Below are 12,656 nucleotides of genomic sequence, written 5' to 3' on the forward strand. Positions count from 1 at the left end.
GTATGAGCAAGGCAGACCGCACGACGAGATAGCTATTGAGGCACGGCAGTTCAAGAGGAGGAGAAAGACGGTGCAAAATGAGAGGGGGACAAGGAGAGAAGCAACCTTGCCCTTTCCGAGCCAGTCCTGTGAGACCTCCCCAGAAGGAATCGTAAGACCGCGAACAATAGCTCAAGTTTATTGCAGCTGATGTCAACGGTACACAGAGCGTTCCTACGCTGATAAGCAGGACCGAAGGAGATGCCTGCTACCATTGTACTGGCCTTGACTCCAGATACAAGGAAAGCCAAGTGGTTCATCACAGCCGGTGAGTCGTGGGAAAACCGATAAGAAACCGAGCTGTGTTGAATGAACGTCGCAAAGTGGCACATTCAGAAAAGTTCAAAGAACTATAAATTGTTAAGGGAAGACAAGCTGCAGAGGGGATCGGCACTATGTGGGTGCTAACTCGAGAGACTCTGGTCTATGCAAAGTGGTCAATGCAGGGGTCCAGCAAAATCCCTGTGTAGTCAAAAGTCTTTCATCGATAAACGTTGAATCCTGCATGAAAAGAAAGCAAAAGGAAATGTGAAGTGGCAAGAGTGAACTCGATGGAGGGATGCCAATAAAGAGGGGCGAAGTCTAAAGTCCCAAGAAACAGTGTGTTGACAAAAGTGAACCCAGCAGAGGGATGTCCACAAGGAACTGTTTAAATAGACATTGGGCATCATTCCGAGTTCGGAAGTAACCACGCCGCTATTTGCGGCATGCATTCCTCTGAACACGTCCAAACTCCGGCCTGGTGAATGGAGTAATTACCGGTCCATTCCGAGGTCGGAGGGACCGGTAATTCCCCATTCACCAGGGCCATTCCCCATTCCCATTTGAGCCCCCATAGTGCTCAATGGGAAGGGGGAAGGCGGCAATAACGGTACCGTAAATTATGGTACCGTTATTGACCCCAGAGTCTCTTTGCGGGTCCCATCCTAAAAGCAGGCATTAAGGAAGGACCGGCAAAGAGAACTCGTAGTAGGGCAGTAAGGGTTTAACAGCACCGGTCTCGTTACCGGTGACCGTTAACCCTTACCGCCCTACTAGAAATGAGGCCCTTTAAGATTTGTGAATGCCAAGAAGAAAATACCTTTGAAAAAGCCATAGTGAACCTGGCGGTGGGAGGCTGACATCCAAGTAATTGTTTAGGATCCGAGACCGAGAAGAGGAGGATCCACGGGGGGGGGGTAAAAAAGTAACCACCCATCGTCCATTTGAAAAGGAACTTTGATTTGTTATTTTGAATTCATCCGGTCCTCGAAGGCAAGAGACTTTTAAGAGTAAAGAGACTTGGCCATCGACAGTCTTGATAGCTGAGAATGGAATGGTCATCTCATGTTGGGAAAGCTTAAGCGTGTACTGTACACAGATGGCCCACCTTATCCCGTGCTGAAAACGTGGGGAAGGGAGACCCTGGTTACACATCCTGACTTATCATTTGTGAACACTTCTTTCTTTTTTTGTGAACCTTATCCCACACTTTTTTTGTATTTAGCGTAAGGACTGGCAATAGGTTTTTCTTAGTATAGGCCCCTTTTATTTGACAAGACACCACTAAAACTGCTTCTTTTTCATTTGATGGTCGTAGCTTGTTCCCATCTTAGCTTTAGGTTTAGATAAGGCATTTTTCCAACCTGCAATCTCAGTTTAATAAACACTGTTGAACTGTGATCAATTGTGTCTGTCTTTACTGCTGCCACCATGGGTTCCTTACATGTGGTGTTAGAAGTGGGATGTGACTCAATTGAAACTAATTGGGGAACTCTACAATTTCAAAAACATTGTCAGAGGGCCTCTAACCCTTCCGTTGCCACCAAGGAATCAATAGGGTTTGATATGTGTAGCAGTAGGGAATCTATTATACCCCATGGGCAAAGAGGAATGATTCCTACAGACTTGGTTTTGATACCCCCATCCAGGGTGTTACATCCTATTGCTCCCAAAATCTGGCCTAGCATGGAAGTTCGGGATAGACGTTTTAGCAGGCATTATTGATCCTGACTTTCGGGGAGATGTGAAGGCTCTGTTACAAAATCATGGCAAGATCCCTTTTGAGGTAGGTTAGAGAGATCAAATTGCACAGGGAATTTTTGAAAGAGCTCTATTTCCTCAGTTTAAAGAAAGTTAACCAGATTAAACAGGAAGAGGTAACTTAGGCTTTGGGGAAGCTGATAAATCTCATGACATCGAAGAAAGGAAGGGAGAAGAACCCACCACCTATCCTGACTTAGCCTTCGTCCAGCGAAGTTATCCAGCTCTAGCGGAAGCTTTTCTACAAGCAATTCCAGAAGAAGGTGGTTTAGAATTGGGGAAGTCGCTTTTTCCTCTCAAAACAAGGACTGATTTATAGAAGAGAAACCTCTACAAAAGGTTTAGTAAAAACACAATTTGTAATACCCAAAAGCCACTGAATGGTTGTACTGGAAATCGTGCATTTCCATTTTACCGGAGGGCATTTAGGACAGTCTAAGAACCAGGCACATATTAGTGGGAAGTTTAAGTGGCCAGGTATCCACGCCGATATAAAAACTTTCATCAAGATGTGCAAAATATGTCAAAAGACCAGCACACAGATCCCATCACCTGCCCATCCGAACCCGTTGCCGATCACAGAAGTTCCCTTATATGCTCCATCTCGAGTTATGATATAGTGTGGGAAACGGTTGAGCGGCTAGCATTTATTACTGGAAAAGAAATGCGTCTCCTAGGGGACGCTTTCTTACTGAACCTTTTCTGTTTTGATCAGTGAATACAGCCTCCTGTTTACCGGCCGGCTTTACACTTCCATCCCCGGCCATTACAACCCATAGAACAGCCGGGTGAGTAATTTTTATTCACCTTTAATTACTTGACATGGACGCAGACTTCATTTGCAACTGTCGGATGATTATTGAAACATATGTTTTGTATATATGTCTTTTACTATACAGGGTTCTACATCCATCACTGTCCTTTAGAAACAAGGTCAGTACCTTACATTATGGAACTGATAAACATCCTGAATATTTCACATTGAATTGAACTAAGTTGGTTTATTTATTGCCCTTTAGGTGATCACCGCATGTAGAAAAGTAATTTTTGAAATCCCATGGAGCAAGGAACTCCCAAGCCCTGAAGATGGATTATCACTAATCCGAAACGCGTTGGCAATTGTGTTTGAACAAGGAGTTTATTGGACAATTACAACTATTTTGTTGTTATAGGTTTCAAACCCATGGTATAAACAATGTGACACAGTTTGATGAAAACATTTCCTACATATGTGGTATATGTGGATTGTTTGTTGGATTTGCAAATCTTGTTTTCCTTTTATGACCGTTGAATTTATATTGAATCTTCTTGATTATAATTTTGAAACACAACGATGACTCATGCTATTTCATTGCGGTTTTATGAATAGTACTTGTAAAATCTCTCCTTTAATGAATTCTGTTATTGTAAAGTCATTGTACAATTGTTGACAGAATGACTCGTTGAAACTCCTTCTTGGAAACTAGAAACAGTACAGGTCCGTCAGTGGAATCCCAAGATCAGGGAATCACTGTCTAAGACCTTTAAATACACCAGGGATCATGAAGTCCCCCGAGGAGTGCATAGTTGGGATTACCAGCTGGCAACAACTGGTTATGTTTTACATGTTTTTCCCCAAGTCTTGGGTGGCCTTGAGACTTCTCCCTATTGCACTTGAAAATATTTTTTTACAAGTTATGTAATTTGGCAGTTTTATTGAAAAATTAAATCACAGATTATAACACTGTTTTTACACTGCAGTGCCCCCCCCCATCTCTGCCCTTCGTTAACACCTACTAATGCCACGATAATAGATCCCAACGGAGTGTGTCCATAGTGACATTGGTTGCCCCTGGGAGATGTTACTGAATGAGAAAACTACCTTCCAGGATTGTCCATCCCAAAAGAGTTTGGTCACCCAGCAATAGTGTTCATGACTTGGTACCTCTCTGCTTATGGATACAAAAACAGGATTGTGTTATTATTATCTGAGAGGATCTTGACCATCTTCTTTCAGAGTTTTTTTCTGAAGGTTGTTCCAGAGGATTGGTAGGAAAGAGCAGAAGGCCATCTGACCGCCTTCAACTATAAAATGTTTATGTGTACGGACCTTTCTTCTTAAGACCATAAGTAGGTCTTCTAAGTGTGTCGCCCAATCTTCCAGTGGTGCATCTGTAACCACTGTCACTCTGAGGTGTTGTTCTTGAAATTGTACTCCCTTAAGCAGGAACACTTTTCCACTATCACATGGGCCTTGAATTCACCATCCGGTGGTTCCTGCCCTTCCATGAGCAAGAGACTTGTTGACCCCTTGTTGTGAGGTCGTTTTGAATCAGCTCCCTGTGCAGTCAGTGGTGTCGTATTAATGGAATGCAAGAGGGAAGAATCCAGGAGAGATGCTCTTTTGTAGCTCACCAAGATCCCTTTTCCCTGGAAAGAAGTTATGCTTGACTACCTCATAAGGTCCCGGTGGTTGAGAATGGAGCTCCCCACCTAGATTTGTTCGAGACATGTATGATGTTACTTCAGTGAGAACTCCAGGGATCCGAGGATATTCAATAACTATGTTTACACTCTTCCAAATATAGATTCTACTGCGGAACACACATATGTGTTTTGGGTGTTCTGTAGACAGTGGTGGAGGTATTTGGGTAGGCCAGCATAAAAAGCATTTGAATAATCGAGCCTAAAATGTACCATTGCCCCAACCACTGGTGCATGGTTGATCTGTGGTAGGTGAGGAAGAAAACGCCAGAGAAGTCTCAAGAAAGCACACCTAACACTTTTATTGAATTGTTTAGATAGTGAAATCTCTGAGTCGAGAATGACCCCAAGATTATTAGCCTTAGTTGCTAAGGTAGTCGGAAGACCAAACTGAGAGGATGGCAGAGGTTGTCGATTAGAGTCGGGCCCAAAAACATCAGCTCTGTTTTTGATGGCTTGAGCTGGAGATTATTCCTTGCAAGGCAGGACTTGATTTGGACAAGAAACAGCTGAAGTTGGCTGATGGTGTCTTTGATTGTTGTCTGCAAAGGAATTAAGTTGAACATTAAAACATTAAATAATGGAGAATCTATGTCATCACTGCACACCCGGAATTCTGCCGACAAAAATGTTGACGACCATTACGGCGTGGTGCAGTGATCAGATAGATCACTGTGGCCCGCATCTCCTTACCCCATTCCCCTCTTGGCCTCAATCCTTGCAGCGTCAGTTCCTACCCACCTACGTGGGTCAGTGCTGGCCAGGCTGGGTCCCCTTTTTTTTCGTAAAACTTTCTTGTCCCCCGCTCTCCATTTAACGGAAGAGGGGGACACCTCCACAACCCCCATTACCACAACTAAGAGGAGCAACCCCGCAACCTCTGCTTCCCTCAGTCGCAGTGATGAGGGTTGGTATTTTTTTACTGTGCAAAGGCGCAGTTTCGTACCAGGCGACATATTATCGTCGCAGTAATGGTACGATTCCATGATGGACATTAGTGGGAGAGTATAGATATTAAAAAGAAGAGGGAAGTTAGCTGAAGTTGGCTGAAGGTGTCTTTGATTGTCATCTGCAAATGAATTAAATTGAACGTTAAAACTTTGAATAATGGACACTGGTGGGAGAATATATATATTAAAAAGAAGAGGGAAAGGGAAGAATCCTGAGGGGCAACACAGGTGATAGGGGCTGGGGAAGAGGCAAAAGATCTAAATTTGGCAAATCTTATTTTCTACCAGCAAGGAAGATACAAAACAACTGTAGTGCCACTCCTTGAGCTCGAACAGTGTAGGAGAGTCTGGATAGAAACATTGAGTCACCCACCGTATCGAAGGTGGCAGACAGATTCAGCAAGATTAGAGACAGATGGGCTCGATCAGAGTGGTGTAACAGGTCATCCCAAACAGCAACCAGGGCAGTTTTGATGCTATGCCTGGGATGAAAACCAGATTAGAGAACATCAAAGACGTGGTTGTCCTCCAAAAACAGTGCTAGTTGTTGGGCTACAAACTTCTCAATGACTTTAGCCATCTATGGCAGGCCCCCGGGCGATAGTTATTGAGGACAGTGGGATCGAATTGGCTTTTTATTTATTTAAAAGGGATAAAAAGAGCTCTTTTGAGGCCATGAGGAAAGCCCCGCCTGTGGAGAAAGGTTTGCAAGTTTGGTGACACAGTTGACAAGGACCAAGGCTTTAGCTTGGGCCAGCAATGGCGGCAATGTATCATTTTGGCAACAAGTGAGTTTTGAACTTAACGTGCAATGGAAGGATGTCATTGTTGAGAACTTCATTAAAGACAAAAGAGTAATCCAGTGGTCTAGTGATGGATAGGTCAGTGGATCTGTCTGTCTGACGTTACCTCTTTTTGGCGATTATTAAGAATTGAAAGTATTTTGTTAAGGAAAAATGCGTTGTATTTGTTAGTCAGGTCAGCAGTAGGTAGGAGTTGCTGTCAAGTGTGCAGGGTTCATCACTCACCACTGATAACTCCTCTTCGTCCTAACCCATTTCACTAGAGCTGGTGCGGTCTCCTTTCCTCTTCTCCTTACTTGCAGTGCTTTCTTCTTATTGTAGAGCTAAGGTCTTCCTCGGCGGGAAGCCACTATGTCTGCCTATATGGACTGGCGGATTAGTGGCCTCTTCTCAGGGAAAGTCGAAATGGGGAAAAAGCCTATGTAGGCAGAAAAAAACCCCTTAATGTTGTCATGAGAATCCTGCAGTGTCAGCGAAATGGTTCAAGTCAATGTCCAGAGGCAATGCAAGAGTCCAGGAATATGCAGACACAAAGAAGTACCAGAGGGAGCCAGGTTTCTAGAGGATAGATACGGGTGGTGGAACTCAGGGAACTTCTCTCCGAAGGAGCGGAGCGAAAAGCGGAGAACCACACTCCAAAAGGAAGCGCAGAAAAGGGGAACCCCTAAAGAAGAATGTTCCGGCAGGCAAAGCCCAGCAGGTAAGCGAGAACCCAAAAGCCACAGCGGAGAAAGGAACCAAAGACGCGGCAGAGCCGTGGAGAGAAACAGAAGCACTCGTAGCTGGAAGAGAGCAGCACCGAAGTGGGAGGCAAATAGGAAGCCAAGCAACCAAGAAGCCAAGAGCTCAGAAGCGAGCTAGCAAGGAAAACAGCCACTTACCCCAAAGCACACAAAAGTAGTAAGGTTGCAACGCGCCGACCACAGGATGCATAGAGAGTAAATGCAACTCAGCAGCAGCCATGTTGGAGAAACACTAGACCTGCACGTACGTTACTGAAAAGACGTGTTGTGCTATTCAATGGAGTCGCAACTGCCATTGGTTCCACAAGCACCACTGGGGGAAACGCGGGACAGTTGATGCCTAGTGCATGGGGGATTAGTGAAGTTGCGGACTGTAGAGAAAGGTTTTGCAGGCCTGTTAAAGGCAAAGTTAATGCAGATGTGTAGAAAATCAAATTTTGATTTCAAGATTGCTTTTTTTATATACAAGAAGGCGACAGAGGTGTCTCGTAGATGAAACAAGTTTCTGGATTTACACCATCATTTTTCTATTTTCCTATAAGAAGATTCTTTAATTGTTTAATATTCTTTAAGTGTCTTAAGTTCCTGTGAGTACTAGTGGTTGGTGGATTTTCTGAAGGGTGTGGAAGAAAGTCGCATTTTGTCAATTGTGGTCCAGAAGGAGGTTAGACATTCATCAAAGAAGGAGTTTGTAACTAACGTTCAGAAGAGCTTTTTATGAGTGTGTTGTATCTTGAGGGATATGGTGTCTAACATTGGTGTAAGGAATGTTTTTTAAGATAAAGTACCCGAAAAGTGAGGAAATGAAGAGTTATTTGACATATCACGAGTGAAAGTTACATCAAGGCAATGTCCTCCAGAGTATGAGCTGGAAGTTACACAAGGGTGTAAAGAGTGACAGCCAGCTATATCCAGTAGTCTAGACGAATCAACGCCACTAGGGTGGTCTAACTAGATAGTGAAGTCCCCAAGCACCAAGAGTTTAAGGATGGAAAAAATTGAGGAAGCAAGGTGGTCCTCAAGGGTTGGGTGGAAGCTAATGGCCGAGCTGGGTGTCAATACCCCAAAATAACACTGGTTGAATCAGAATCAGACAGTGTTAGCAAAAAGGAACAAAAATGTGGCCTTGAATTTGAAGTGCTAGAAGTAAGACACAGAGAGGATGAGTTTAAAATAATGACAATTCAACCCCAACGACAACTTTCTCTATTGATCTGTTGCCTAGAGAAATTAACATAGGTCAGATTGTAAAAAATGGTAGTTCTATCTACTGTTAACCAAGTTTCAGTGATAAGTAGCGGATGCATCGTGAGGTTGAGAATAAGGTCAGAGATAGGTGGGGCATTAGAAATAGCCAACCTGGCATTGATGAGGATGTATGGCTTCATGGGTGGAAGGGAGGGACCGGGATGATGGGATGTGCGCCTTGACATTGAGTGTTATTTTCAAGATGTTATTAGCATGGATCTTTCTGAGAGTTGTAACAGAAAAGAAGCTGAAGTTGTTCTTAAGAGACAGCAATTTCTTTTTTCAGTATAGTAGGCATCTCTAGAGTTAAATCCTAAGAAACTGAAATAAAGCCAGGAAGAACTTGGAAATAATATAGGAAGGAAAAGCCCAAGTGAATGTGGTTACTGATTAATAAAGCAAAAAGAAGATGTCTTGTTATGAATGTAACTTTGGAGAATTGCCTCATAAAAGCAGCATAGTGCCATGTCGACCACCATGACCAGCCCTGAATGGGCCAAAATAGCCAGTGAAGGCTGCAGACACATTCAATGATGCCCGCCTCTTCCAGTGGTATGCAGCCCAAGCATTTTTAGCCAAGATCCAAATGCAGCAAAGTGTGACTCCAGTGGATGACTTCCTATTGGCCAAGGCCAAGGTCACAAAGGGTCAAGGGTTAGACGCTTGCCAAACTTAGAGCGCCTGAGACCTGTGTTCTCTAATGCCCACAATGTCCAACTCTCTCTGATCATCCGTTGGTCATCCTCGATAACCTGCTGACCAACAAATGAGGCAACTCGCTTGACCTCATATTTCTCTCCTCCCCTCTAAGCTTTTATGCCTCCTCCTTTGTCCTTTCATCCTCTAAATTTTCTTTTGTATACTTCCCTGTCTCTTCCCACCCCACATGAACTCCTTTTCCATCTAAAATCGTGAGATGAAAATTCAACCCTGACTCTATTGCCCTCTGTCTATAGACCAAGTCAGGATTTGTTCTCTGAGGCCAGGCGTGCGGTGCTTTACAAAAATTAAAATAAATAAATAAACCTCTTCTCACCTCTTGCCGACACCATTGAATTGGCATTTTTGGTGTTTAATGTGACACTGGCAATTCCCTTTAAGTACCATTATCTGCTTTCTATGCCACACCCTCTCTTGCCTATACCCTCAACCATGGGCCATCCTACACATCCAACAACTGAAGATAATCATGCTTCTTAACCTGTGCTGATGGCTTCAACCCCATGGCTCATGTCTACTTGTTCCTACAAGGAGTCACTACTTACGCTCACTACTGCTCTGAGCTCTTCCACATCGAAGTATTACACTAATTAGCTACCCTTTCAATCTCATCTTCACAAGCAATCGATGATTATGTACTTCTTGCTTGGCACCCTTTGATTCGATTTATTCCTCGTGCTCAGGAGACAACTTTGCCAGGTATTTCTCCAAAATATCTAATATTCAGTGTACCTCTCTGCCTTCCTCTCTCTTACTTCCCCCACTTCAGCCCTTCATTATTCTCACCGTCACCCTCTCATCACTATAGGACTGTGCACCCACAACCCCAAATTAACTGGTACCTATCCTCCGGACTGCCAACCACTCTGTGCTCATGTTGACCTCTTCGTACTTCTAACAGTGAAGGAGGTAGCAGCTTTGACCAAATCCTACCTCGCTGCTCTCATCAAACCTTCACTTTCTTCTGGTTTCCCCTGAGCCTGTTTTAAGCTGGCCATCATCATGCCCATCCAAAAGAAAAGTACAGCTAACCCTAACAAATCAGCTTACTATCAACCTTCTCCCTCCATCCTCACAAATCCAAAGCATTTAAACATTTAGTTTTCAACCGCCTCACTGCCTACTTGGAAACCTAATGACTCAGTGACCCACTCCAACTGGGGATCCACTGCAGACTCTACACAGAGATAGTACTTGCCCATGTCTGTAGCCCCTTCACTGTGGTTCATCCCTTCTATCCGCCATCTATCCTCATTCTGTTTGATCTCCCTGGATCCTTTAATATAGCTTCTTCATCCCTCCCTCCTTCAGATCCTTTCACATCATGGTTTTGAAGGCATATCTCTAGCTTGGGCGACTACCTTCTTGGCTGATTATACCTTCTTCGTTCTCTAGCGAACTGGGATCTCTTCCAACTCAACGTCTAGGAGTAACAGAGGTTTTGGTGGTTTGTCCCTTCCTCTTGAGACTTTGCACCTCCTCTCTTTGCACATCCATCGCCTTCTTAAGCTTTGTGTTGCATCGCTTTGTTGTGATATTCTAACATTCCTCTTCTGTCTATGCTTCACCCCAGAGCTGTCCTTTCACACCTCCAACTCTCCCCCTGCTCTCCATTACTGTGTAGTCTTGCCCTTTCTGATGCTCAACTCCTCTGAAACTGAAGTGATCCTCCCATGGCCTCCATTACTACACCCCTAACTCCTTTCCCTTGATCTCCTTACCCATTCCCAGAGGATTGGAATCAGGGGGTTCTCTTTGTCAGGGATATTAACTACAGTAGTTCAATACGTTCACATCTATGGGTTGCAGGCTTAATCTCTGAGCAGCCAAAACATCCACTAACCTAGTCTCTTGCTTTACCCAAACACTCACCACTGCCCTGGTCCTCAGTACACTGGATTAGTGCTCCAGCCTCTTCAGAAAACTATGCCTCTACTTCTTTAGTTCTCTCAACAAAGTAATGAACTTTACTTGTCCCACAATCCCACAATTCTAGCCCATTCCCAGACGCCAACTTTAGGCAGGATGGCTAGTGATGAAAGATTGCCTCCTATTCAAAATTGTTCTTCTTGTGTTCAAATCAATGCACGGGCTAGCCATATTAAACTTTGATTGGCTTTATCTCCTGCTACTCATCCCGTAGCATTCCAACCTCTCCAGCTGCCCGGTACTGCCCACTCCTTTTGCTCCTTCACCCTCTGGGTCCTCATCACTACTATTTAATGACTATGTTAAGGATCCTGTTCCGACCATCAATATTTTTTGTACAGTGTTTCTTGGACAATCACATTTCGTTTTCAGTTAATAAATACAAAATACAAAGCATGTTTTGCCTAGCAATACAAACATTGACTACCCAGTGCTAATTACATGGACAATACATATCTTTTGTACCTACAGGTGTTCCTTCGTCTTCTAATCCCAAATAGACCCGCACAGCTTTTATGAACATGTGAAGGAATCGGCCCAACAGGAAAACCAAACATAGGAGGGAAGGCCAATTTATGATGACCTCTTGGAACTGACCATCCTATAAAAGAAAGAGAAGATGTGAATATCTATTAGGCCACATACACAACTACTGGGTGAGGACCAAGAGGAGCAGCGGGAGAGGTTCTGCATTCACAAAAAATTAATTCAACATACTCTCACCATTTTACACAATAAGATCATTTTGCATGCCACTTGTTTTATTTTATTTGACAACTATTCTTTCCGTGGCAGTTAGTATGCATTTTCATGCCTCCACAAACTTTTCTATGATGGACTACTTACAAATGTTTTTCCTGTGTGCTTTGCCCTTTACCCTCAGATCCTTGCCACTTCTCTAGGAACTCTTTCACCACTGGAAGCAATTGTTTTTATTGTATACCTTTGTCATATTCCCCATCGACCTTCCCTAGTTCAGCTATGCATTTGTAAATTCTTCAGTCTCAAATTCTGAGGCCGGTCAATCTCTGAGCTCAGATTTGGAAACTTTTGTTCTTTGGTTGGAGTTTCCTTTTATTCATTGTGCTTCTTTATATTTATATTATTCACTTTATTACATTCATTGTACCTTGTTATCATTATTCATTATTTAAATTGATATTAATGTTATTGTGGAAGATTGCTCACTGGTCTACCTCCAGGTTCCACGTACAATTTTCTTTGCACAGATATCGGGAACATTTTATGATTTTGCAGTCAATTACAACGTACTGATTTACAAATAAACATGAATTTAAGTCAGGCAAGGGACATTGCATTTGGCAACATGCTTCTAGTTTCTCTCTGCTTGAAATGTCTCCTATCCCTTAGCCCATAAAATTGATTATTTCAGAATCGCAGTGGAACTGAGCTACAGGTCTATGCCGCAAAAATAGAACTTTTACAAATTATTCTAAAATCAGCTTACCTGTCCATGGGGGCAAGTCACGATATGTATGGTGGTGACAATACACCTGAAAAACAGTGAATGACAAGAATGTTCACAGACTTGAACCATAAAGTGTATTTTTTTACAATCAATGCTTAAAAAACAGTTTTTGAGAACAAACCAGCAGTGACTAAAAAAAAGAGATGGGGGAACCTGTAGAATGTGTATATGATTATAGTAAAGGAATGGGCTTTAAACATTTGGCCACCACTCAAAACCTATCACCTAAACCACTATCCAGCACATTTCC

The 12,656-nt window shown here is 43.2% G+C and overlaps 1 protein-coding gene across 1 annotated transcript in view; it reads right to left on the minus strand.

Annotated features, from left to right (window-relative positions):
• Positions 1-12,656, minus strand: part of LOC138515709 (stimulated by retinoic acid gene 6 protein-like) — an 859,180-nt gene that overhangs the window by 564,326 nt on the left and 282,198 nt on the right. Inside the window, exons 6-7 of the mRNA XM_069630368.1 lie at positions 12,386-12,431; positions 11,387-11,518 (exon numbers count right to left, since the gene is read on the minus strand). Coding sequence (XP_069486469.1) covers positions 11,387-11,518; positions 12,386-12,431 — 178 coding nt within the window. The remainder of the gene's footprint in view (positions 1-11,386; positions 11,519-12,385; positions 12,432-12,656) is intronic.

The sequence above is a fragment of the Ambystoma mexicanum genome, chromosome 6q (assembly GCF_040938575.1).
Source record: "Ambystoma mexicanum isolate Mex_15411 chromosome 6q, UKY_AmexF1_1, whole genome shotgun sequence".
Lineage (NCBI taxonomy): Eukaryota > Metazoa > Chordata > Amphibia > Caudata > Ambystomatidae > Ambystoma > Ambystoma mexicanum.